Source organism: Phytophthora cinnamomi, assembly GCF_018691715.1.
Source record: "Phytophthora cinnamomi strain GKB4 chromosome Unknown Contig14, whole genome shotgun sequence".
Classification (NCBI taxonomy): Eukaryota; Oomycota; class Peronosporomycetes; order Peronosporales; family Peronosporaceae; genus Phytophthora; species Phytophthora cinnamomi.
Window position 1 is genome coordinate 2,125,791 of NW_027150947.1, and position 24,112 is coordinate 2,149,902.

The following is a 24,112-nucleotide window of genomic DNA, read 5'->3' on the forward strand; positions in this document are numbered from 1 at the left end:
CGGGTAGCATCCATGCCCCTTGGAATTTGATTGTGGCTCGGTGAAGAAGAACCCCCAGTATCAAGCACCGAGCATTGACCAGCTTAGCCCAGGATGGAGTTCCTGGAGGACGTCTACGAAGACGAATTAATTGACGCGTTCGATGCCCCGAAGCCTGAAGCACCGTCGCCTACCAAGGGCCCTGCCACATCACCGCTGTCTAGCAGTCGAAATCCCGGACAACCGACGCGTACCAGCGCCCAAGAATTCCAGTCTAAGACCGTCTTAAAGACGGCGTTGTACCCGACGTTTGATGATACGGTTAGAGCTCCACCAGCTCCTGGTGTGGTGACAGAGCCACCGTCTAAGCCTGCTCAACAGCTTCATACAAGAGAGATGGGGGTGGAAGGCGTGCTACAGCTTGAACAACCGCTACATGCTCAGGTGTATCGTGAGGACGAGTTGATGTCGACGGAGGAGCTACGGAGACGGCGACACGAGATCGAGCACGAGATGCAAGGCTACCAAGAGCGGTTTGACCGTGTGGCTCAAGCTCTGGCAGGCGAAACACCGCACCAGATCGAAGGGCGAAAGAAGCGCGAGGAGGAACGACTCGAACGGCAGGAGAAACGGCACGAAGCCATGGAAACACGTCTGCAACACCAAATCGAGCGGCTGGAGGAGAGAGAGGAGCGACGAGCTCGAATTCAAGCTCGACACCATCGAGCAAGTCGAAGTCCGTCCCCAAACAGTGGTTATGATGAAGAAGGCGGGGCAACAGAGGACACTGACCTTAGCAAGGAGGAAGCCGAGTGGAAGTTCGGTGATTGCTTGGAAAACAGGTGCATTCAGTAGCCTCGGTCGATGTCTGCTACTGCAACAAACCAACAAAGCTAGTTGTAGCCTAAGGTAGCGGCAGAGGCTTCGTTTCACGGACGAGGTACGCATACGATTCGGGGTCATCCTTCAACAGCGGCTGCAGCTTGTCGTGCACCTCCTTGTGGTATGCATTCAGCCACTGAATTTCTTCGGGCGTTAGCAAGCTGACGTCGATGAGTTTTTGCTGAATCGGAGCCATCGTGAGCGTCTCAAATTCACAGAACTCACGGTTGAGTGGGCTCTTGATCTGAGGGGCTTTCTTGGCGACCATGACGCTTTCGATACGAATGCCGAACTTGCCATCTTCGTAGTAGCCCGGCTCGTTGCTGAGAACCATGCCGTCTTGAATCTTCAATCCGTTCGGATTCAAACGGAAAGACATCAGCTGCATAGCGGAAACGTTGTGTTAGCACAACCACAACTCGAGTAAATGTCCAGGATGATCAATACAAATTACTTACCACACCCTTCTCGTGCACATTAAGGAACGCACCGACACCATGACCAGTTCCATGGCGGTAATCCAAACCAGCCTTCCACAGTGGAGCACGCGTAATGGCATCAAGTCTGACACCTTCGGTCTTGTCAGGGAAAACGGTGCTAGCTAAAGCGATGTGTCCCTTCAACACGTAAGTAAAGCATGCCTTCTCGTAGTCAGTGGGCTGCCCAAAGTGGAGCGTACGTGTCACGTCCGTTGTGCCGTCAAGGTACTGAGCACCAGAATCGTTCAGATACATGGCAGACGTCGACATCTTAGCGCAATCTCCACGCTTTGGCGAGTAGTGGATAATGGATCCGTTAGCGCCAATGGAAGAAATGGTGTCGAAACTCAACGACACGTAATCCTTCACTTGCTGGCGGAATTGCTCCTGCTTGTCAGCGACCAGCACTTCGTCCCATTGGTCCTCGTGGCCAGCATCCATTTCTCTTTCAAGCCAGCTGAAGTACTTGACAAGTGCAGCTCCATCACGAAGGTGCGCCTGACGCATACCCTCAATCTCAACCGGGCTTTTGATCGCCTTCTGAGCCATAACCACCGAGGTGTCCTCCTTGCGGTTCGCGGCCGGAATCGCCAAGAATACTGCGACATTGCACTGCGCGGGGTCCACGAGGATCTTCTTGTCCTTGTTCGCTTCGACGAAAGCCGACACTTCCTTCAGCATATCCGAGTACGGCTTGCACACGACACCGCTCGAGCCCAGATGCTGATTCACCTCGTCTTGGTTGGCCGCATCGAGGAACAGAATTGCCGAGTCGGAAGTCACAATGGCATACGACGTACTATATAAGACACCAGTCACGGACACAAAATTAGAGTCGGCGTCACAAAAGTTAGAAACGATCAATCTCGACTCACACAACAGGGTTGAACTCGACGTCGTTACCACGGATGTTGAACAGCCACGCGATGTCGTCGAGAGCCGTGAGCACAATTGCGTCTGCTCCCTTCTCCTCGACTGCCTCGCGAAGCGTCTTCAACTTGTCGGCCACCGAGCGACCGGTGTACGCTTCCGACAGAAACGTCACCTGCGAGGGTGACACTGCCGGTCGGTCCTTCCAGATGAGATCCACGAGGTTCTCGGCCTCGTGTAGCGCCACCAACTCGATCTGCGTCTCCTTCAGCGCCTTGGCAAAGTTGCTGCACCAACAACAAAAAAAGGTAACACCCAGAATTTAGTCCAAGGTACCAACCAACACCAACGACACAAATCCTCGACTTTCCACATACCGAGCCGCGAACACCGACGTCAGGTACGGATCAATGGCCAGACAACTGTCACTCGGCAAGTTCTTCTTCGCCCATTGCTACGTTCCACGTCAACGCAAATATATATATATCAACAAAATAAGTATAATCAAATACACAAATCACAAAAGATGTGTAGGACTAAAATGCAGTCGCACCTCAATAGTGGGCACGCCGGGCTCCTCGCTCTTCATGAGCGTCCAGTCCTGGCTCAGCTCCTGCTCCGCCTGCAGGAAGTAGCGGCCGTCCGTCCACATGAGAGCGCGGTCGGGCGTCACGAGCGCCGTGCCGTTGGAGCCCGTGAAGCCCGTGAGGAACTCGCGCCGCTTGTGCGCGGCCCCCACGTACTCGCTCTGATGCGCGTCTGCCGTGTCCACTAGGAAGGCTTGCAACGGCCGTCCCGAGAGCTCCGCCACCTCCCCCTTCTCCGTCTTGCCCAGGTGGTGGCGCAGCGGCAGCAGGCGCACGTTGGTGCGGCCCATGAGCGAGCGCAGCTCGCGCAGCTTCTCGGCCGCCAGCATGATGATCTTTTCACTTTTTTTGCGATTCGGATACAATTATGACAACGATGGGACCAAAAAAAAGCGAAAATTAGTGCGGACAATAAATAGGTCTTGCCTTTTTTCTCCTGGTGCTTTGCAACTTCAACTACGACACAGTGCAGGAGGTCTTCGAGTGGTCTCGAGGCGTCAGGATTTGGTCCTTGGCCTGCGGGTACGGCATCGTCTCCGGCTCGTGCTCCACGCTCCACCCCGTGCGCAGCGCGATCTCTTCCGCGAGCACCTTTGCGATCTTGACGTGGCCGCTCACTGCGTAGTGCATCATGGACGCGTAGTCCTCCTTCTCGAGTCCTTCGTCCACCTGCGAATGAAAGCCATTTCATGTCAGCCATTGCAGCTACAATGCCACGTAGTTAGCCTAGGCATAACCGTACCTTGATGAAGGTGTAGTGCATCTTGTCGTCGTGCTTGCTGACCTTCGAGATGGCCACCTTAATAATCTCCTGCAGCTGCAGGGACACAAATTTGCGGTTGGTTTCCGAGTCCTCCGAGCTGATGCAGCCGTCGTCGTACACAACACAGAAAATATGTGCGTCCGGGCGATCTGAAGTAAATGGTAGAGATTAGCCAAGCGTAAGGGAGTCGCGAAACCATCACAGCACTTACAAGAGCGCACTTCCAGCAGGAACGATGCGTAGCCCGTGATAATGTCTGTCTCTGCAGATGCAGGCGGCGACAGATCGTTGATGCCGAGGTTGATAACCACGACGTCAGGTATCCAGCTGGACATATCCCAGTCCCCTGGCCGAGACGCTAGCGTGTTCTTCCACAGAGCTGGCATGTTGGGGCCCCAATCTGCAGAATTGCTATGTACTCCCTTACTTCGCAAGACAAAAAGGAAACACCGATTAGAAAAGAAAACACGATGCAACGGCGAGCGGCAAAAGCAATGCACTTACCCGCTCCACGCAAGCACGTGTTCTTCCGCATCGAACATTCGCGCAGTGATACACGCGTAGCCATTGAAGACATTCTCCATCCGTCCTTTCATACCAAACAGGTTCTTGGCGCTGCTGGCCTTGCCTTCGTTGCCGAAACCGCAAGTGTCCGAGTCGCCAATAAACTCCATTTTGCGTACAGGTTGCGGTTCTGGCTGGTCCACAGGCAGGATCTCTGCGTTCTCTTCGACAATAAACCCGTAGAAGGTGCACACCTGACAATCGAAACGCAGCAACGTTATCTATTGCGAGCTCAAAGCGCCACCACGCAGTGCACACTCGTACCTTGAACGTAGACATTGCTCCTCGCATCTGCGGCTCCGTCCGCTTGCAGATACGGATCGAGTACTCCTGCTCCGGGTCCAGGTCCGTCGCCACTGCACGAGCACGCCACGAGTCTCGTCAGCAACAAGCGCCAGGAAAACCTAACAGTAGCAATCCAGAGTATCCACTCACCATCGCAGCAGGTTGCGTTGAGCGACGCGCGGAGGATGCAGCGCAGTTCGTCGTTCACGAACACGTTGAAGTAGTTGCCTGCAGTGCAGCCAAAACCAAAAACCAAAACGTCAGCTCCCAGTCAACCACACCGCCAAAAACAGCAGGCTCCGGTTGCGGCGTCGGACCGAAATGAGTTCAGAACGTGGCATCGCGAACCGGCCACTTGACTCGACCCGAGTCAAGAAGTGCAAGCTCGACTAGCTCAAGAGATCTTTCTGGTCAAGCAGAATCAAGATTCTCTCTCCCGCCCCGGACGAATCAATCCGACGCCGTCAACACGGACGCCCGCCGCACAGGCGCACAAAGCCACTTGGGCATCGTGCGGCCGCCGACGCACCGTCGCCCTTGAGCCGGATCGCGACGCTGCTGGTGCCGCGCACGGAGATCTGGAAGGCCACGGCGGGCCAGTCGAACTGCACCGTGTTGATCTTGGTCTTGCGAGCCGCCTGCGCGCCGTGGTGCAGCAGGCGGCCCGTGTACTTGATGAGGTCGCGCGCGCAGGCCGGCACGAAGCGGAAGGAGCCGTCCTTGTACTGCGCCACGTCGAACTTGTACACGTTGGGCGAGGCCTCCTCCTCGCCCTCGCGCTCGTCGTCGTCGCCCACGGACGTGCCGCGCGAGATGGCGGCGTCCGTCATGCTCGCGCGCGGCTGGGAACTGAGCAGCAGCGCCGCCAGCGCGGACAGCGGCGGACTGGCCTCGCCCCGGCTGTCCCCGCTGCCCAGCCGGGACGCGCGGCGTCGTGCCAGCCAGCGCGCGCGCGAAGACGCCGGCGGTTCCTCCATTCGGCTCTGCATTCTTCCATAGTCGGGCGGACGGTCATGCTGCAAGGCAGGTCGGGCCTCTCGTACGGCATAATTGTCGCGTGGACACACCTAGGAGTGATTACGATCCAGGTCATCCCTCCGCGTGCAGTGTGAAGTGTATTGTCGATCTATAGGATCAGGAGGGGCGACATCTTACAAAAACGTTGCGTGTCTGTGAGACGGGACGACGACATGGCTACATGTTACTTATGCGGCTTGCTTGAGCAGGTCGACACGAGCCCGGCGCTGCTGGTGTCTGTCAGCATGATGCTGCAGCCGTTGGACAGGGCCCGCAAGTGTCTCTGATCAAGCAGCAAAGCGTCAGTCCCATCACCCAGCAGCAGCAAAGCCAACTCCACGTGCCTTGGCCTTGGGCCAGCGCTTCTTGGACAGCTCCAGCACGCGCAGGTTCCTGTACTCGTCCCACGTGGCCTGCAAAAGCACCGAGCAATGCACTGCCGTTAATGCGCCAACGTCAACTACATGTGCATGCAGCTCTATGTAGTCCCAGCCTACCACGTCCGCCTGCTTCTGGGCGACCTCCTTCTCGCTCAGGTACTTGGGCGCGGCGTCGAAGAACTCGCTGACGACCTCGGGCTTGAGATCCATCTCCTGCAGCCGCATGTGGTCGAACAGCAGCACTTCCACCAGCGACTCGGCCACCACGCAGCACTTGGACGGCGCGTGGGTCGGATCCAGGAACCGCGACTCGCCGAACACGGTGGGGGCCACGCATTTCTGCACCAGCGCGTTCTTCTCGTTCGATGCGAGCTTGTCCTTCAAGCGCCGCATGGGCAACGACATTGTCGGCGCAGATCTCACCCCCAGAGACCGGACAATCGGTGGAGTTTGCGACAGAAGCAACCCGTCTCGACGGCCTCGACGGTATTTGCGCGCTCGTGTTCGAGCCTGGAAGCCTAACGGCCAGTCGGTCTTGGCGATGAGGCGGTGGAATGGCGGCTGACTGGCTTCGTCACAGTCGTCGCTGTGATTGGCATGCCGGCGTGACCTCCTTTTGCCTGTGCCGTCTTCGCTACTATTATCTTCATCATCGTCGACTTCCGAATTGGAATCGTCTTCATCGTTACCCCATCCGTCGAAGTTGGCGCTGCGTCTGAGCTTCCGACGATTGAGTGGCAGGCTGTCAAAGTCCTGGTATACTGAGCAGCTCCCCTTCCAAAGGACTATGAGGTGTCGAGGTTGTTCGTTCTGGTTGAGCAAGACGTCGCCTTTGCGGAACCGCTTCCGCTCCGATATCCCGACAACATGACCAAGGTCGCCGGTGGTGAGCAAACGAAAGCCACGCAGTTGTTGCAAGAAGGCGAACACGTCCTGGTTCGTCTTCGATGTCACGGATCGGATTGTTGCGGCGTAGTCGCCAGGCCAAAGGAGACCGATCTCAGCACATTCGTCTGCAATGAGCGAGGTATGAGAGGATATTGTGAATCCTGCGCAGCCAAAAACTGTACCGGGACCTAAGTGGTGCGTCGTCACTACCGACGCGAAATCTGCCGTGCCAACACGCCTGCGGACGCTGAGTTTGCCGCCCAAGAGCACGTAAAAACTGTGTGGATGGTTCTCTCCTAGCGCGAAGCTCTTCCCGCACGCCACAACGTCGTAATCCAGAGCTTGAGCTACTTGGGTCAGTACTTCGCGTGGGAAGTCTTGAAAAAATAGCAGCGTTTGCAGCCTAGCGACGATGGCGCAAAGCATCTCGGCGGAGCGCTCACTCGCGGAGCAAGCCAGCGCCAATTTGTCGGGCGTGGGTTTGCCAAACAAATGAGCGAACAGCCCGTCTTCCAGTTCGCACTTACTGAATTTACCTCGAGTTGTCTGCTGTGGGGCGCTCCGAGGAATTGAGGAAGCAGATTTCGTTACGGAAGTCACTGCCCGCTTAGTAATTCCATCTTTGCTGTTTAGTGCGTGGGTGCTTCGAAGACCTGGCGATGCAGAGGCCATTCCGATAACGATGTCACGCTTGTAGTATTCGCTTTGGGCTTGCACGAAATGACCCATGCGTCGATACATCAGTCCGCGATTCTTCAAGTACTTTTCATTTTGTGGATCAAGTACCAATGCCTGTGTGAGTGCTTCCAGCGCTAAGACATCTTTGCCTAGTTTGAGTTGAGCAACGCTGAGGTTGAAATGTGCTTCGTGCATCGCTGGATCGAGTTGGAGACATGCGAGAAACTCTACTTCGGCACGAGCGTGTTCACCACGAGCATCGTAAAGTGCTCCTCGCAAAAGTCGTGCTAACTTCTCAAGTGTTGCGTTTGGGGTCCGCAGCGCGCGATCACAGTGTAGCAAAGCCTCATCGAGTCGCTGTTCGCAGTAGAGCATATAGGCCTTACCGACGGCCAAATCTCGCCCCTGTGGGCGAGGATCAATCACCACGCAGTGATTCAGTAACGGGTCTTGGGGCACCGCGCCAGGTGGTCCAGCAATGTGCAGGCGTTCGTATAGATGTCGACCGATTCGTGTCTGTAGTTCCTGTGGGCGTGTGTAAATGAGTTGGCTCACCTGCTTCGGCGAAGGCAGTGGAGGGATCTTCTTCCTCACTGTGGATTGGCGCCGAGCAGAGTTGAAAGACGGCGAGAGCGGAGAAACGCACGTTGCTGATGGTGTGGCAGGAACCCCAGGGGATTCGAGGCTAGCGTCAATATCAAGACCAAGCACCGAATGTGGAGCTGTCGCGAGGGTCGCCTCTATAGTTTCGCGCTGACGAAGACATTGCTTGCGTTGGTTGAGGCTAAGCTCGAGAAGCATTCCGGAACGATCAAATTTGACGGAGCTCGGGCGAGTGCTCGGAACTTCAGTCGTTGGTAGGCGTTTTGGTCCAGTGGCGGAACTTGGTGGGGTCACTCGAGCCTGATTAGCGGCTTGATTGTCGTGCTTCTGTTGCAGTGCTGGCGGCGGCGGCGTTTTTGGTTGCGTCTGGCCCGCTGTTTTGTTGCTCTTGTCGGACTGAGAGAGTTGAGGCTGCGGTCCTCGACATCTAGCAACTTCGTTCTGCGCCACCGCGAACGAGTGCAAAAGCTTGGTAACCCTCTCGGTCAACACTTCGGTGGCAAGTCCTTCTTCAAAGAATCCGCACACCCCACCTGTCTGCAGTGCGCGTGCCAGCAACTTTTGCGCCTCGTGATCGGCATTAAAAGAGGGGGAAACAAGTGCCGCTACAGGCGTCCGAAAGCAGCTACGCTTCATTTCACGCAGAAATGCTAGTGCTGGACTGGTCGCTGCAGTTTGGTCATGTCCAATGTCCAGATGTAACAACACGAAGTTCACCTGGAAGAGTCCAAGCAGCGCAAAAGCTCGTTCATTGCTGGGAGCTACGAAGATCTCGAAGTGCTGTTCGAGTTCATCTGCTAGGTTTTCGCGCCGCAGCATATCCGAGTCCACAACCATTACTCGGTAGTGATCGCCCGTGAATGGGTCGATCACGACTGTCCGCTGGTCGAGACCCTGCTGAAAACCACGCGTTCGCCGATCTACTTGCATGGCGCGATTCTTCTTGATCTTGGTCAGGAACTTCTTTCCGGCAGTGGCGAACTGTTTGTTGAAGATGGCTTCATTGGGACGCGGTCGGTGTTGTACGCTCGCGGGTTCTGAAGTTGGCACTGGTGCTGTTGCAGGTTCAGTCTCTCGGGTATTGGAGTTGGTCCCAAGTTTCGCAGCAAGCGCACCCAGGTTCATTGTAGCGAGGCCCCACCAATGCGCTCCCAAGTAGAAGAGATAAATGCTACAAAAGATTGGTCAAAACGGAGAGGAAAGCGCCAAGAATAGGTGATCATGTTTGCTCTCTAGCTGAGGTACAAGCAGCCCTGGGGTTTTGAATTGACCTTGGGGAGTTCATACCGGTCAGGATTTTCTTAACTCCAGCATTTAGATGCCCGAGTCGATAATATCAAAGTTTTATTACAATGAAAATGTAGCGATGGTATATCTGTCACTGTTCTTGAACCCGACCGCCAAACTGCGGCTCTTCGTTTATCCGAATCCAAGCAACACCAACCACTCCAAGATGGAGCTGGACGGGCAAGATTTGAGGTGGCTCGAGGTGCGAGCTGCTCTGCGGCAACTCGCCTCGATGATTTCGTGACTCGTTGCTAATGTCTTCTGAATCAAACCCAGTCGCATGATTATTGTCCGTGGGGAACCCATGTGTCCCGGTCACTTGAGAGAAAGAGCCCAGAGCCACACGAGATCTTCAGCTTGTCCGGTGCTTGCGCAGGGACTTTAAACGGCCACATGTACGTAGGTCTAGCGCTTCGCTGCATAGAATTTCGACGAAACTTGACCACTTTTGTGTTGTACAACTCTCTACCAGTGTGGTGATTGTCGGAGGCAAAGAGGAGTTGCCGAGTGAGAGCTTCACGAGCGTCTCACGTCTCGACCTATTCGACTTGATCACAACAAAATGGTTAACGGGTTACGATGTTCATGGCGAGCTTACTCACCGTATCGGTCACTCCGTGGTGACATTGGGCGAGAAAGCTTACACCTTCGGTGGCGAGTCGATCGACGGGTTCGAGTCATCGCACCAACAATTGATTGGTGATGTGTTCGAGCTCAGCTATGAGAATAACGTTCTCTACTGCACCGACATATCTCCTCTCAATGGTGATGGCACCGATCCTAACGCCCCACCAGCCCCAGCGCCTTGCGGTCGTGCATGGCATGCCAGTGCCCCAGTTCGCTATCGGGAAGCCGGAAGCGACCCAGAAAGCCCGCCAAGCCAATGCGTGCTCGTTCTCGGAGGGAAAAACCAACAAGGTGCGTTCCTGTCGGATATCTGGTTACTCAGTGTGAATTCTGCAGGACAGAAGCCTCGCTGGATGCAGCTTTCGGTTTGTAGACCTGTTTTTCTCCACGCTTGCACTGTCGTCGATTAGCTGAACGATGCTCATTGTGCTTGTTATTGCAGCCCACCGGCAACAGCCCGCTGCCTTTAGCGTTCCACAGTACAGTTGCGATCAGCGAAGGCGATAAAGTTGTAGTTACCGGGGGCAGACAGCACTCCGACCCTCTCAGTGCAGCAATGAATTCGAGCATCCACGTCCTGGATTTAGCAACCAACACTTGGGCATCAATAACGACGGGGGGTGATAGTCCTGAGAGCTCTCTAGGACCACGAATTTTCACAGCTCGATGCTGCGCGACTGCGCTAGCCTTGCAACTCCCTATCGACGAGGAGACAGGAATCATTCGCCGAATCAAGGACGGTGAGGTCGGCGAGAAGCCTTGCGATCCCCAAGGCATTATAATCTTTGGCGGCTTCTCCGAGTACGAGCCAGCACTGAGTTCGTCTTCGATGATCATCCTTGAGCCTCTCCGTGCTCGTATCCGTGAAGTCCAAGTTTCTACCGCCGGAATCAAAAGTTACATGGGCCATGCCTCGGTTGTACGCCCCGACAAGAGAGGGTTCTTTCTCTTTGGTGGGATCCCGGTTCCAGAATATGTCGACATGGGCGACCCATGGCTGCAATATCTTGACACGACGACGGCATTGGATTTCTGGGAGACACCGGCAGGCTTTCCCAGCGAGGCAGAAGAAGAAGCCCAGCGACAAGCTGCCGCAAACCCGATCAAGACCAAGACCCTAAGCAATGGCGATATGTACGTCGGAGAAATGAACGCAGATCAGACGCAACGCCACGGGAAAGGCAAGTGCTCGTATGCCAATGGAGATGAATACGACGGTGATTGGCGCGACGACCAACGCTGTGGCCAAGGTGTCATGCGGTATGCCAGCAGCCAAGATGTGTATGTTGGTCAGTGGGAAAGTGACCAGCGCCACGGCTTCGGAATCTACGAGTGTCACCTGCCGGAAATTCAGCACAGTGGTGGTGTACAGCAGCGCCTACCGATGAAATACGAGGGCCAGTGGGTGCACAATCGAAAACACGGCGCAGGTACCCTTACGTATTCCGACGGTACGCAGCTCGTCGGTTCGTGGGCCAACGACGTCCTTGACACTCGTGAAAAGAGTAGTCTCGAAGGATACGACGACGGTCAGAACGGCACGTGCCGATACGTTGGCGAAGTATGCGATGGAGTTCCTCACGGCCAAGGCGAAAGTCACCATCACGCTTCAGGCGAAGTGTACGAGGGCAGTTGGGTCACCGGTCGTCGTTCTGGCCACGGAGTCGCCACGCTGCGCGACGGATCTATATACCGTGGTGAATGGCGTAATGGCCGACGCAACGGCTTTGGCATTTTCGACGACGCTAGGACTCGAGTCCACTACGACGGGAAGTGGGTCGGCGGCGTGCGCTGCGGCCGCGGAGAGAGCAAGTACGCCAACGGGTGCTCGTACGAAGGCGACTGGCTGGACGACGTCCGCCACGGCAACGGCCGCTACAGCTTCATCGACGGCTCTTGCTACGACGGCGCGTGGCTGAACGACAAGTTCTGCGGCGACGGCTCCTTCATGCTGTGCATCGAGGACAGCGACACCACGGCCCAGCAAGGCCTCGGCAGCGCTGAAGCAGCCGACTGAACACCGCCGAACTCGCTCAGAAAGTAAAAAAAAATAAACACGCACGCGCACCAATGTCAACTTTGTGAACCTCACCGACTTCGTTTCTAGTAGAAGACATCGGTGCCGCTGCTGGTTTGCGGGCGACGGCGACCGCTCTCGAGGTTGAACTTGTCCACGAAGGTCTTGAGCCCCGTGTTGAAAAGACTGCAGCGGATAGGCATCTCCAGCTCGTAGAACGGGTTCTGACAAATAGACACACAATAGCAAGATAACATTATGTCAACTTGTTTGCTAGATACTGTAGCGAGCTGCTGCGTGCCGCACCTTGAGCACGTAGTCGACGTACAGCTCGTAGACCGTCTGCAGCGCCACGTCCAGGTCGGGCGTTCCCAGCGCCGCCGTGATGAAGAACTTGATGCCCGTGGGCGTCTGCAGACACTGCAGGCGGAAGGAGCCCGTCTCCAGACTGTCGATGCCGCCCGAACCCGTGGGCGCCGCCAGCGCCGCGATGGCGTGCATGCTGTGGAAGGTGGAGCCCAGGCGCAGGTGGTCGTTGGAGCTCAGCTTGGGCGCCGCGGGGCTCAGGTCCTGCTGGTAGATGAGGCCCCCGGCCTTGTTGATGATGTACAGCGAGTGCAGCATGATTGATACTCGACTGGGACAGATGAAGTGGTCATTTCTATTCGTTTAGAAATGGTAGAACCCGACATTTCTATTAGTTTAGAAATGAACTTCAACTGCAGACCTTCATCTACAAGTGCTGTTGCGCAGTGAAGGGAGACGGGATATTCCCTACAACACGCTTCAGATCTTCATCTTGGGTAGCATCGAGACTTGATTTAAGGCTGACCTCGTCTGTAAGAACTATCGGGTTGGCCCTGTTTTGGTACCAAGGCGGACGAGTATTGATGTCCAACACGATGCCAGTCACTGATGTTCGTGCAGACCCGTCCGATCGTGTTGATAGCCAGGTTCAACTTTGTTTTGACGCGACAGAAGCATTGTTCAGACACCTCTAAAGCCTCCTCTTCATACTCTTTCTGCGAATAGAACTGTCTGATATCGTTCCAGGTGACTCGATTCAGATTCATGGATTCGTTGGTATTCGGCTTCAAGCGTTCAAACGCAAAATTCATTTCGTCCCAGTGTATTTGGATTCTGTTGTACGACACCGATTCGCCTTCACACATACTTAAGCACTCCATGAAGAGCGGATCCCCAGCGCATTGTCGGCAATATTGTGTCCGTCCTCTCTTCATCTCTGTCTTGGATTAGATTCATCGCAGCGAGCTTTACCACTCTCAATCAACACCGTTTAGTTCTAAGTTTTTTTCGTTTGTGATAAAACCCAACGAGTGTTCATTACGTCGGCGTTGTAGACTGTGTACAGCAGAAGGGTTCCTCGAGTCAAGGCCCTTGACTGAAGAGATGCATTGTTGCCCTCACGATTCTTCTGCACAATAGTATCCTAGCACGAAGCGGCACTCGGACGGGAGTGTGCGGCCCAGAGCTGCTGGTACCCGACGCCTCGCGGCCGCGGGTTCCGTGCGGGGCCAATGGACTATCCCACAATTGGATGCGAATGGCGACGCGGGCGCGCAGCGATGAGGAGGGCAACGCGCTGCTCGGTCCGTCCTTGGTCGGCTCGGCTATCGCAGTGCCCCAGTCGTTCGTGGCAGCCACGACGTCGATGCTGGAGGAGGGGTACCAGAGCAAGCTCAAGGAGGCCAGCGACCAGGAGCAGCGCAAGAGCCGCAAGGCGCTGGCCAGACGCTGGTCCGAGCCCTACAGCGACGACGGCATCGTGGACCTGCTGGACGCGACTCGCTTCGGGCTGCTGGTCAACTACGCGTGCATCGGCTTCCTGAACGGCTTGCTGCCGGCGCTCGTGTACCCGTTCTTCAAGCTCTACCTCAACATGGACGGCTTCCAGGTCTCGGCGGCCGCCACGGTGGTGCGGCTGCCGTGGTCGTACAAGACGCTCTTCGGACTGCTGTCCGACCACTTGCCGATCGCCGGCTACCGTCGCAAGCCGTACATGCTGATCGGCTGGCTCGTCACCATCATCGCGCTCGCAGTGCTGGCGTACAACCCCATCGAGGAGCCGTACTACAAGGCCGGCGAGATCCAACGCACGCGCCAAATCGAGCTGCGCGTCGTGGAGAACGCAGAGGCCGCCAACTCCGGAGGGCGATACCTCCTTCGGCTGCTCGTGGTTTGCGCCGGATACGTAATGACTGACGTTGCATGCGACGGAGTCATGGTGGAGATGGCGCAGCTCGAGCCCATGGAGGTTCGCGGACAGGCCCAGGCCACGATCTACATTGTGCGCTACAGTGCCAGCTTGATGGCGGGATTCGTGGCGGCGCTGAGCTTCAACGGCGAAGTCTACGGCGGTACCTTCTCCTGGAGCGTGGCGCCTAACAGCGTCTTCTGGGGCTGCGCTGCAGTGGCCGTGCTCGGTTGCTGCGGAACTCTGCTCTTCTTCGACGAGACTCGCGCCGGTTCAAGCGACACGAGCAAGAGCAAGTCGATCCCAGTCACGCCGCTGAGCGAAATGTGGCGCATTCTGCAGCAGCGCGCGATCTGGCAGCTCGTGGCTTTCCACTTCTGGCACTCGTTCCTCACGTCCGTCAACTTCTCCGACCTGGCGGCGATTCAGGAGTTTTGGGTGGGCGTCACGCCGATCAACAACAGTTTGGCCGGCTGCGTGTCCACTGCGCTGGTGGTCTTCGCGACGTTCTTGATGCGCGAGTACTTCCTCAACAGTAGCTGGCGCTGGATCATGCTCACGTGCTCATTCTTCACCACCGTGGTCTTCGTCGGCGTCAACTTGGTCACAACCTTTGATATTGTGCGCAGTCAATGGTTCTACCTCGGTGGACCCCAGCTCGCGGCCATCCCGGAGGGCATGCGCAGCGTCGTCGCGGGCTTCGTCACCGTGGAGATCGCAGAGCAGGGCTTCGAGGGCGCCACCTACGCGTTGCTGACCACCGTCCACAACTTGGCCTGGCCGTTCGCGCAGAGCGTGACGAACCTCGTGGACGCCTACTTCGATGTGTCTGACGCCGCCATCGCCTCGGACACGCCCCATGTGCGCTGGCAGGTGGCATACTGCCTCTTCATCGCCGGTACTGTGCAATTGATCGGACTCTTCACGCTGGTGCTGCTGCCTAACCAGAAGAAGCAGGCGCAAGAGCTGAAGCGCAACGGAGGATCGAGTCGACTCGCTGCTCGAGTGGCGATCATCGGCATTGTGGCAACGTTGACGTGGGCCACTATGACCAACATACTGGCGATCCACAGCTCCACGGCGTGCTTGATCATCGCTGGCGGCCAAGGATGTTGACGTGTAGAGGGTGCAACTCGATGGACGGCGGGAGGAAGCGAGGTATCAAGTGCGACAAGCTGACGGCCATGTGGCAGCAGGACCCAAGGGATCATCTTGACCATGGCTTGAGGAGCAGAACACCTTGGCGGTGTCGACGACGAAGACGAAGCGGCACAAGCCGAAGATATCTCAAGTGTCGAAACTCAAGTCCGGCGATGCTTGTCATCGCATAGACATGCAATGGTGCTTGGGCTGCACCTTGCGTATCGTCGACTGGAGCGACCGCGGTTGAGTGAACTCGTCCGCGCTGTTAAACGCACCGACTTGCCACGTACGTACTTGCAGCTGCAGCACCGCACGGCGAGCAATACGCTCTCGTGTTCCACCTCGGCTGTTGTTGAGCTGCTCCGTCACAGGTTCTGCCGTCTGTTCTGAAGCGGCCAGCCTATCTCATTCGGCGCCATCCGCTCCCCGAGCCGTTACCGGTATGCGCAGCGCGCCACGAAGCTCAAGAGCTCTTGCATCGCAGCCACCGCATCAGTCGCTAACGGAAGCGGGCCGTGTGCGACGCGGGCAGAACGCTCAAATGGTCAAATGGCGCGGAGGGCGTCGTGGGCACGCGGTCTGCGTGGACTTGCACGCACCCAGCAGCGAGGGAGCGGTGCCGCCCAGCACGCGCCGCTGCCGCAATCGCGCTCGCCGAGATCGGGCGGGCCCGTCGGGACGAGTGGCTGATGCGTACTTGAGGAGACCAAGCAACCGTGAACACGTCAGTGCATGATGCGCGCCGCGTGGGCATCGGCTGAAGCGCAACGGAACCCCGCCCAATCCGATGTCCGGCGCGCGCAGCAGGGCCAGCGCGAGCAGACAACGCCGTCTCCGGACCTCAGAATCAGGGATCCGCGGACTCGACTGGCAGGGTTCCATGGCCCGCCGGCAAGTGCGCTCGACGCGGCGTCCCAGCCCCAGGCTTCTTATGCGCTGGAGCTTTGTGGCGGCGGCAGCGTCCCAGAAATACATACACTTAGCCGGCTTGCATGTGCTGCTTATCCCCGCGCCAGGAATAGCATGGCGCCCACAACTATAATACATTTATAGCCCCGCCAAAGGCGAAACGACCGTGCACAGCCGCGGCGGACGTGCGTGGCGGCCACTCGTTCCGAATCGCCGGTTTAAAACCACCGGGGTTTTGGCCAATGGGCGCGCGCCGCCTGGGATCCATCGTCAAACGGCCAGTGTGTGGCGGAGAAGCCGGCCCCTAGCAGCCGCAGGCTCGCCGCTGGGGGGCCGCCCTCGATCATTTAGGATTTTTCTCCGTTTCGCGTAGAAGACTTTTAAAGCCCTCCCCCCTCAAGCCAAGATGAGCGCTCTGTCTGCCTACAAGCCCGTCGCCACGTCGGACAAGAACAGCGGCGCCATGTCCTTCCTCATGGACCTGGCTGCCGGTGGCGTCGCCGGCGGTATCTCCAAGACCGTCGTGGCCCCCATCGAGCGCGTCAAGCTGCTCCTGCAGGTGCAGGCCGCCTCAACGCAGATCAAGCCCGAGGACCAGTACAAGGGCATCGTGGACTGCTTCGTGCGCGTGTCCAAGGAGCAGGGCGTGAGCTCGTTCTGGCGCGGCAACCTGGCCAACGTCATCCGTTACTTCCCGACGCAGGCCCTGAACTTCGCCTTCAAGGACAAGTTCAAGAAGCTCTTCATGGACGGCGTGAGCAAGGACCAGTTCTGGCGCTTCTTCATGGGCAACCTGGCCTCGGGCGGTGCCGCCGGCGCCACCTCGCTGCTGTTCGTGTACCCGCTCGACTTCGCCCGTACGCGCCTCGGCGCTGACGTCGGCAAGGGCAAGTCGCGCATGTACAACGGCCTGGTGGACTGCGTGTCCAAGATCTACAAGTCGGACGGCCTGGGCGGCCTGTACCAGGGCTTCGGCGTGTCGGTCGGCGGTATCATCGTGTACCGTGCTGCCTTCTTCGGCGGTTACGACACCCTGCGTGACGTGGCCCTGAAGGACCCCAAGACGGCCCCCGTGTGGCAGAAGTGGATGGTGGCCCAGACCGTGACCACCATGGCCGGTATGATCTCGTACCCCTTCGACACCGTGCGTCGTCGCATGATGATGCAGGCTGGCCGCAAGGACATCCTGTACACGTCCACGCTTGACTGCGCCATGAAGATCGCCAAGAACGAGGGCAGCGGTGCCTTCTTCAAGGGCGCTGGCTCCAACATCCTGCGTGGCACGGGCGGCGCCATCGTGCTGGTGCTGTACGACGAGTTCAAGAAGCTGATGAAGTAAGCGGCTTGACTCCGTGGTTGCTCGCGATGGAGCGGCGTCGTCAGACGCCGTGAACTTGAGACCGACGACACCCCCAGGAAGAAATGGTGAGGCTGTTTTACATAGACAAAAGGTTATATTCCACACATCGAGGGAGGGAGTTGAATGAATACCTTGCTATTTTTTCCTATTTCACCCAAGAAGACTTTGCCACCTTTCTGTCCTCATGCACGAGAGGCGTCGCCTTCCCCAGCTCAAAGGGGGGAGAAATCAGTCGGTCAGTCGCCCGTGCAGACGAACGTGCGGTCGTGAGCGGGATGGGGGATACCCGCTTAGGTGCGATCCAGGAGTGTTGATCACTTCAACTTGTAGCAACTTCAACGGCGGTTGCGCGCACTGGGGTGCGAAGCCGTTATGCGCCACGTGATGCGATGCAGCGCGGCTCGACACTGCTGCCAGCATGGTGACAGTAGCGTGGCGGCTATTTGTGTTGTAGGAGTCCGTGGGGGCGAGACAGGAGTTGGGATCGCGGCGCAGGCTCCGTCGCGTTGGTCGTTTTCTCCTTTAGTCGCGCCGCCTTCGCCCGCACAAGTGAGTCACTCGGTGCTGTCGCCATGATGCAAGATGAAGGAGACGCTGGGAAACGTGGAGAGGGGGAAGAGAGCACTTCTAGCTGCAGCGATGGAGAAGCAGAGATGAGCGACGTACCGTCTCCGAATCGGAAGGACGAGAAGGAAGGTGGCGATACTGACGTAGACGAAAAAGACTCTGCTGGTGATACGAACACGGCGGAGAAGCGGGAGAAGGAGCGCTCGAAGGCTTCCAGTGCTGCAGAGGCCAAACAGTCTCAACCGAGAGCCGAACCTGGGCTTGAAGCTCGATTTCACGCGTTCTCAGCCGACAACGTCGATGACGATGAAGACGACGCGGCCGGGAACTACCAGATCGTGAAGAAATCCATCTACAAACCGCAACGCAAGGGGTTTCTGAGTCGCTTGACAGGAGGCGCTCCAGTGACTTCCACTAAGCAAAAGTACGCTCTCAGCGACATCACAGGCATTATCACCGGAGAAGAAGCCGAAGCAGCGAACCTCTCGCCGAAAAAGTTGGAGGAAAAACAAGTGGCCGATGATGTAGATCTCACGATCGAAGAGGAGGAGGGCATTGAAGTGGCGATTGATCGTTCCGCTAAAACGCCCCGGGGAGATCGGCACAGCCGTGAGCGGCGGCGTCTGAATCCAGAAGACGCTGCACTGGGAGGCCCATCTGAAGTGGTGATTCACTCTGGAGACAGCGAGGCTGGCTTCGCGACCCTCAACCCGATTATTGGAAGTAACGTACAGCGAAGTGCACCTAGTAGTGGCGCTTTTGCAGCACCCGCTATGACTAAGTCGGCGGGAGTCCCTGTCGCGAAAGCAAGTCCTGTTCTATTGGAGATCCCAGTGGCGGAGCAAACCAGCAATCTTGGTCGAGATCGCCTGTTGTTGATTATCAATGCGCTAGGTGCAACAGGCCTGCCCAAAGCTGAGAAGTTTGGAACACAGTCGTGTTTGCTCGAGATGAGACTGTTTGATGTCGCTGAGAGTAGTAACCCCACAACTACCTGGTCGTCATACTTGATGCGAACAGAACTGCATAAGAAGGGTGGAAGCGAAGCGCAATGGAACCAACAGTTTACAACAACGTTGCGTTCAAAGGAGACACAGTGTCTACATGTAGAAGTGAAGACAAGCAGTAAGATTCTTGTTGGTGAAGCCAACGTCCCGTTGGGCAAAGTTGGCGATTTGTTTTATGATCAGCATTACCCTCTCTTCCGAAGCGATGATGCTAACGAAAATACCAACGATTCAGTGTCGCTATCGGCGGGCCAAGTACATCTCCAGCTGAAAATCGTAGACACTGTGTCGATGTCGACGCCTCCAGCGGTGGTTCCTCCTTTGCAATTGCCGATTTTCTCTGGATCAGAGACCGCGCATTCCAATGCAAAAAGTCCTCTCAGTGCCAAGGCAATTCCTGCGGTTCTGTTGAATGGTGGACTATTTTTCAAAATTCCATATCACACTCACAACATGATGGGGAGAACTACTGGGCCGCGTCGTCAATGGGTTGCAGTGAGAAGAGTGACCAATCCAGCACATCTGCAGATAACGTGGGGAGATCCGACGCTGTCGGGATCGGCAGATAGAAAGAACGCGCGTTCTCTTGATTTGGCTCTTGTCGTTGATATTCGGGAGGGTCACGGAACTGAGGCCTTCGTAGCCCAAACCGAAAGCAACGTGGTCAAAGAGACAGATAAGTGTTTTTCCTTAGTGACGCGAGGACGAACACTGGATTTGGTCGCAGCCAGCAAAGAAGAAGCTCGCATTTGGGTCAGCAGTCTTCGCGAGCTTTTGTTCGCTTCCGAACCATCCACAGACGCATCTGTAATGTCAGCGCGTACGATTGATGATTTTAAGCAGTCTGCCCTCTCACCTCGAGAACTAGACGGCAAGTCAAGTGGAAATGCTAGTGCTGCCGTACCTCCTACAAAACGAATGATAGCAGTTTGGAGAAATCGCATATTTAATCTTGCGCGCCACGATAGACTTGATGATATCATGGAGTGTCTGGAAGATGGATGCCCTATCGATTTACTTGAAAGTGGGACCGGCGACACACTTCTGATGCTCGCCTGTCGGCTAGGAAATGCTGAGCTGGTTGAACTGTGTCTATCTCGAAGAGCAAAGAATGATCCCCACCCAGAATTTGGTGAAACAGCTCTGCAGGTCGCTGTGAATTCATCTCATGCTCATTGCGTAGGACTGCTTCTTTCGACAGCGGCAAAGAGTGACATGGATTCGGAGATTGTGAACCACATCGACCCTAATAACGACGCACCTCTGCATGTAGCTGCACGCCACGGAGATTTGGCATGCCTTCAACTTCTCCTGCACCATGGCGCTGATATTTGTGTCGTAGAAGAGTTCGGACGTACCCCTTTGCACTGTGCAGTGGCGAACGGAAATCTAGATTGTGTGGCATATTTGCTGGATGTGGGCGGAGATTCTGTGCTTAACTCTGGAGACCATGACGGTGACACGGCACTACACTATGCAGCGCTCTCAGGCAATGAATCCATTGTGAGATTACTGCTCGAGAGTGCGGCAAACGTCTTTGCAACCAATATTCATAAGGAGACCGCCTACGACATCGCAGTCCGCGAGAAGCAGCAAAGGTGCGCTGAGCTCATTGCAAAGTACTTCTTGACTAATGAAAAAGAGACGTGTTCAGTCTCTCGCAACGAACCTGCATCAGCGCTTCTTGGACGGCCAAAACAGGAGCGTAGCGCCATCGTGTTCAGAGACAACGGTAAAGTCGTTGAGGAGGGGATGGTAGCAGCGCATATTCCGTCAGCATTTGTTCATCATGAAGTGTGGAAACCTGTGGAAGTCAGCCATGCTAATAGCTATGAGGATGACTTCGAAGCATACCCAGTAAAACATCGGTCATCAAGTTACGTGTCGAGTGGCAATGCGACCAGCCGATTGCCGCTATCACCGAGTGAGCAGATTCGTGATGCGCTTACTAGAAAACACCGTTCAAACTCTCTATCACCAAGTAGATATACACCGCCCTGGAATGGTAACTCGTACTATTCCGCAAGGGACTTACCCAGTCTCGGGGCGTATACCCCGTACAACGAACGATTTATTGCAACAGAACGCCTGGATCGCGAGCGTGTTCGGCCATTGGAGCGGCATTCTATCAGAGCGAGCGACTCTCTATACTCTGACCAGCACTCCAACAATACTTATCACCACGAAAATGATCATTATTCTCAGTACGGAATGCAAACGCTAATACCAACGAGACCGGAGTATGCGCAGCCCGTACAGACTTACTGGACTACAGCTAGACCGACTAATGGTGCGGCGATGAACCCTCCAACCATGGCAACTCTCCCAGACGCGTGGGGTCAGTACAGTCAGGCGCCTACTAATTCATTTCCTCAGCATACTTTACATTCTCGCGTGGAATCACAATGGGAAACATTGTACACTGATGAAGGCTACCCGTACTACGTGAACCAAATTACTGGTGTATCCCAATGGGAAAAACCAGCCGACGACAACAACACCAATGAAAGCTATATCATGCCAGAAATGCAATCCGGCGGCAGATCAGAATCGCTTACGCCAGATGCGATTATCCGGATGCGCTTGACGGAGGTTCGAAAACAGAATTCTCAAACTGCTCTTGTATCACCTGTCAGCTCGCTGGCAACTTCTTGCTCAACACCTTCTCTAGGATGCCACCCAGTAGCTTCGCCAGAACCGATCGACTCGGCTAAACAAGAATCAAGGGAACGCTTGGCTACCGAGCCTCGTTCGGAATCACCTGTACAAGAATTGCAGGCAGCACCTGACAGTGCTACGCCTGCTTCTGTTCAACATCAACCAGTTCTCACACTATCGGAGCCGTCGAAATACGAAGCTCGAACAGGGTTGAAGCTATCCGTCGACATTGCTGCACCGCCTGCTCAAGATGGTACGGTTTTGCCACTTGCAAAAGCATGATCTTCAAACTAACTGTCTATGAAAAAGTTTCTCGCCCCACTTTAGTTCCATCTCCTCGGTCAAAGAGTCCAATCAAGAAGTTCTTGCAGGCGGAGGGCGTAGATGCAGATTCCAGCAGCGGCTCTTTTGAGAAGGTTCGCATTACAGTCCGCTCCAATATTAAGCACTTTGCTAACGGTTAACGTTTTGATCTGCTATAGTCTCGAGCATCCTCACCTCGTGGCCGATCCAAAAACATCCAGTTGATTGAGCTGAAGCGTGCGAATAACTTGGCACTCGCACTTGCCAGCTTCAAAATCCACGACCACTACGAACAAATCGTGAATGACATCGTAGCAATGGACGAACGTGTAGTCAACCCAGCGCTACTAGGGTGTCTTCAGCGGTTCTTCCCTACTGAAAAGGAGAAACAAGCGTTGCAGAGCTTCAATGGCTCAGTCAGTACGCTGGGTAAAGCAGAGCGATTTTTCTGCTTGCTGTTTCAAGTTCCGGGTATGCAGGAGCGCATCGACATGTTCTTGTATAAAATGGAATTTGCACGTACACACTCCAGCCTGCTATCGCGGATTCTAGTCGTGAAACGAGCATGCCGAGATCTGGTGGAAAACTACATGTTTACTCAGGCACTGGAGCAGGTATATTTTCAAGCATTTCTCTCGGCCATTATGCGGTCACGATGGATACCTAACCGATTTGTTTGTTGTTACTACATGTAGTTTTTCAAACAGCACGCAACAACATCCTTTTCGGCCTTCGAAGAGAACAAGACATCTTTCATTTCAGGTTACCTGCCAGAAGTTGACGAGAAACTTCGGTCGTTTCGTGCTGATCTTGAGAAAGCGATGGGGGTGGAGCTTGTGGAAGTTCAACTGCAGTTAAATCGTTTGGTGGCCGGTATGAGACCAATTCAGTCATTCGTCAACAGGAGCCCGTCTTCAACTTCAGGTCAGTCTGAAGAGCGTGACGGCAAGGCGCGAGATATCCTCCAACGCTTTCTAATGAATAGCCGTACCCCACTTTCCGAGATTGAGAAAGAGTACGAGGCGATGGAGCTGTGGGGAGACAAACTTCTAGCTGTTTTCGGAGAGAGCAAGGCAACCTGCGAAATTTCAGCAATCTTGCAAGCCGTCGTCGAACTACTGTAGCGTGTGATCGTAACATGGCAAAGTAGTCGCATCGAAGTCAGGCAGCAATTTTGGTTAATAGATTATTTGAGTGATCGTAACATGGCAAAGTAGTCGCACCGAATTCAGCCAGCAATTTTGGTTAGTAGATTATTTGAGCAGAAGAAGCAATCTGCATTATCAGTAGTAGTCCTTGCCTGTCCCGCCCATCGAGTAGGCCGACATGGTTCGCATTTCTGCAAGCTGTTCTTGACTTGCACTCGCTGGGTACTCGCGGATGTTGTTGGCGTACCGCTCGTTCTTCTTGGCGTCCTCCTCCCACTGCACGTGGTCGTACGTGGGCTCGCGCATCTGAATGCGGCGCAGAATCGCCTGGTTCTCGGACGTGATTTTCTGCAACTCGCGCTTGCGCTGGCCTTTGTTCAGACTGTGCGAGTACACGATGGACTGGTTCTTGTTGTCTAGCGTTTCTCCCTGCATGATGGCTGACATCTTCTCCAGCAAGATGCGGTTCTCTCGCTCGATCTCGGCGTAGCGCTCTTCTTTTAGCTGCTCTCTCTTGAGGTTCTTGCGCAGGTGCGTTGGCTTGTGCGGCTCGCTGTTGTCGATGGCACTCTTGATGGTGTAGAGCTTGGTGCGGTGGATCTCTTGGCATCGCTGGTAGTACTTGGAGTCTGTGTGCTTATTCAGCGTGGGGATGGCTTTCCGTCCGCGGTCCATTGTTGGAGAATTGACTGGAGCTACAGCGACGCAAGCGAAGGGTTCTTTTGCAGCACGACGATGTGAATGTGGCGAAAGCCAAAGGCGGGTGAGGCCATCTATCCCATTCAACTATTTTTGCAGGCAGTGCACTGCAACTGATACCCGGATTAGCTTGTCATAAGACGCACCTTATCGTGTCGTTTCGTGAGCACAAATGTAGCCATTTCTGATTACAAAGA

The 24,112-nt window shown here is 55.5% G+C and overlaps 11 protein-coding genes across 11 annotated transcripts; 6 read left to right on the top strand and 5 right to left on the bottom strand.

The window, feature by feature from the left end:
- Nucleotides 1–93: 93 nt before the first annotated feature.
- Nucleotides 94–834, top strand: IUM83_01390 (Glutamine--fructose-6-phosphate aminotransferase; the record flags this gene model as incomplete). The annotated part of the gene is made up of 1 exon (XM_067925239.1): nucleotides 94–834. One exon carries the CDS (start codon nucleotides 94–96, stop codon nucleotides 832–834), a length of 741 nt encoding a protein of 246 aa, XP_067797073.1.
- A 49-nt stretch (nucleotides 835–883) lies between these two features.
- On the bottom strand, nucleotides 884–3,126 carry IUM83_01391 (Xaa-Pro aminopeptidase; the record flags this gene model as incomplete). The annotated part of the gene is made up of 5 exons (XM_067925240.1): nucleotides 884–1,243; nucleotides 1,320–2,139; nucleotides 2,216–2,497; nucleotides 2,588–2,664; nucleotides 2,764–3,126. 5 exons carry the CDS (start codon nucleotides 3,124–3,126, stop codon nucleotides 884–886), a joined length of 1,902 nt encoding a protein of 633 aa, XP_067797072.1.
- Nucleotides 3,127–4,830: 1,704 nt separating this feature from the next.
- IUM83_01392 (Carbohydrate esterase) lies at nucleotides 4,831–5,386 on the bottom strand (the record flags this gene model as incomplete). Its single annotated transcript, XM_067925241.1, has 2 exons — nucleotides 4,831–4,840; nucleotides 4,935–5,386. 2 exons carry the CDS (start codon nucleotides 5,384–5,386, stop codon nucleotides 4,831–4,833), a joined length of 462 nt encoding a protein of 153 aa, XP_067797075.1.
- Nucleotides 5,387–5,610: 224 nt separating this feature from the next.
- IUM83_01393 (tetratricopeptide repeat protein) lies at nucleotides 5,611–6,211 on the bottom strand (the record flags this gene model as incomplete). The annotated part of the gene is made up of 3 exons (XM_067925242.1): nucleotides 5,611–5,709; nucleotides 5,771–5,839; nucleotides 5,924–6,211. 3 exons carry the CDS (start codon nucleotides 6,209–6,211, stop codon nucleotides 5,611–5,613), a joined length of 456 nt encoding a protein of 151 aa, XP_067797074.1.
- A 1,875-nt stretch (nucleotides 6,212–8,086) lies between these two features.
- Nucleotides 8,087–8,375, top strand: IUM83_01394 (uncharacterized protein; the record flags this gene model as incomplete). The annotated part of the gene is made up of 2 exons (XM_067925243.1): nucleotides 8,087–8,229; nucleotides 8,312–8,375. 2 exons carry the CDS (start codon nucleotides 8,087–8,089, stop codon nucleotides 8,373–8,375), a joined length of 207 nt encoding a protein of 68 aa, XP_067797077.1.
- Nucleotides 8,376–9,428: 1,053 nt separating this feature from the next.
- Nucleotides 9,429–11,906, top strand: IUM83_01395 (Radial spoke head 10 B; the record flags this gene model as incomplete). The annotated part of the gene is made up of 4 exons (XM_067925244.1): nucleotides 9,429–9,464; nucleotides 9,539–9,657; nucleotides 9,735–9,769; nucleotides 10,861–11,906. 4 exons carry the CDS (start codon nucleotides 9,429–9,431, stop codon nucleotides 11,904–11,906), a joined length of 1,236 nt encoding a protein of 411 aa, XP_067797076.1.
- An 86-nt stretch (nucleotides 11,907–11,992) lies between these two features.
- On the bottom strand, nucleotides 11,993–12,530 carry IUM83_01396 (Trafficking protein particle complex subunit 4; the record flags this gene model as incomplete). Its single annotated transcript, XM_067925245.1, has 2 exons — nucleotides 11,993–12,130; nucleotides 12,213–12,530. 2 exons carry the CDS (start codon nucleotides 12,528–12,530, stop codon nucleotides 11,993–11,995), a joined length of 456 nt encoding a protein of 151 aa, XP_067797079.1.
- A 940-nt stretch (nucleotides 12,531–13,470) lies between these two features.
- IUM83_01397 (folate-Biopterin Transporter (FBT) family) lies at nucleotides 13,471–15,237 on the top strand (the record flags this gene model as incomplete). Its single annotated transcript, XM_067925246.1, has 1 exon — nucleotides 13,471–15,237. The coding sequence occupies one exon, from the start codon at nucleotides 13,471–13,473 to the stop codon at nucleotides 15,235–15,237; it is 1,767 nt and encodes a 588-aa protein (XP_067797078.1).
- A 1,342-nt stretch (nucleotides 15,238–16,579) lies between these two features.
- IUM83_01398 (ADP/ATP translocase 1) lies at nucleotides 16,580–17,512 on the top strand (the record flags this gene model as incomplete). Its single annotated transcript, XM_067925247.1, has 1 exon — nucleotides 16,580–17,512. The coding sequence occupies one exon, from the start codon at nucleotides 16,580–16,582 to the stop codon at nucleotides 17,510–17,512; it is 933 nt and encodes a 310-aa protein (XP_067797081.1).
- A 593-nt stretch (nucleotides 17,513–18,105) lies between these two features.
- On the top strand, nucleotides 18,106–23,192 carry IUM83_01399 (Cortactin-binding protein 2; the record flags this gene model as incomplete). Its single annotated transcript, XM_067925248.1, has 5 exons — nucleotides 18,106–18,823; nucleotides 21,932–22,018; nucleotides 22,075–22,181; nucleotides 22,248–22,682; nucleotides 22,764–23,192. The coding sequence occupies 5 exons, from the start codon at nucleotides 18,106–18,108 to the stop codon at nucleotides 23,190–23,192; spliced, it is 1,776 nt and encodes a 591-aa protein (XP_067797080.1).
- Nucleotides 23,193–23,351: 159 nt separating this feature from the next.
- On the bottom strand, nucleotides 23,352–23,891 carry IUM83_01400 (uncharacterized protein; the record flags this gene model as incomplete). Its single annotated transcript, XM_067925249.1, has 1 exon — nucleotides 23,352–23,891. The coding sequence occupies one exon, from the start codon at nucleotides 23,889–23,891 to the stop codon at nucleotides 23,352–23,354; it is 540 nt and encodes a 179-aa protein (XP_067797331.1).
- Between the last annotated feature and the right edge of the window lie 221 nt (nucleotides 23,892–24,112).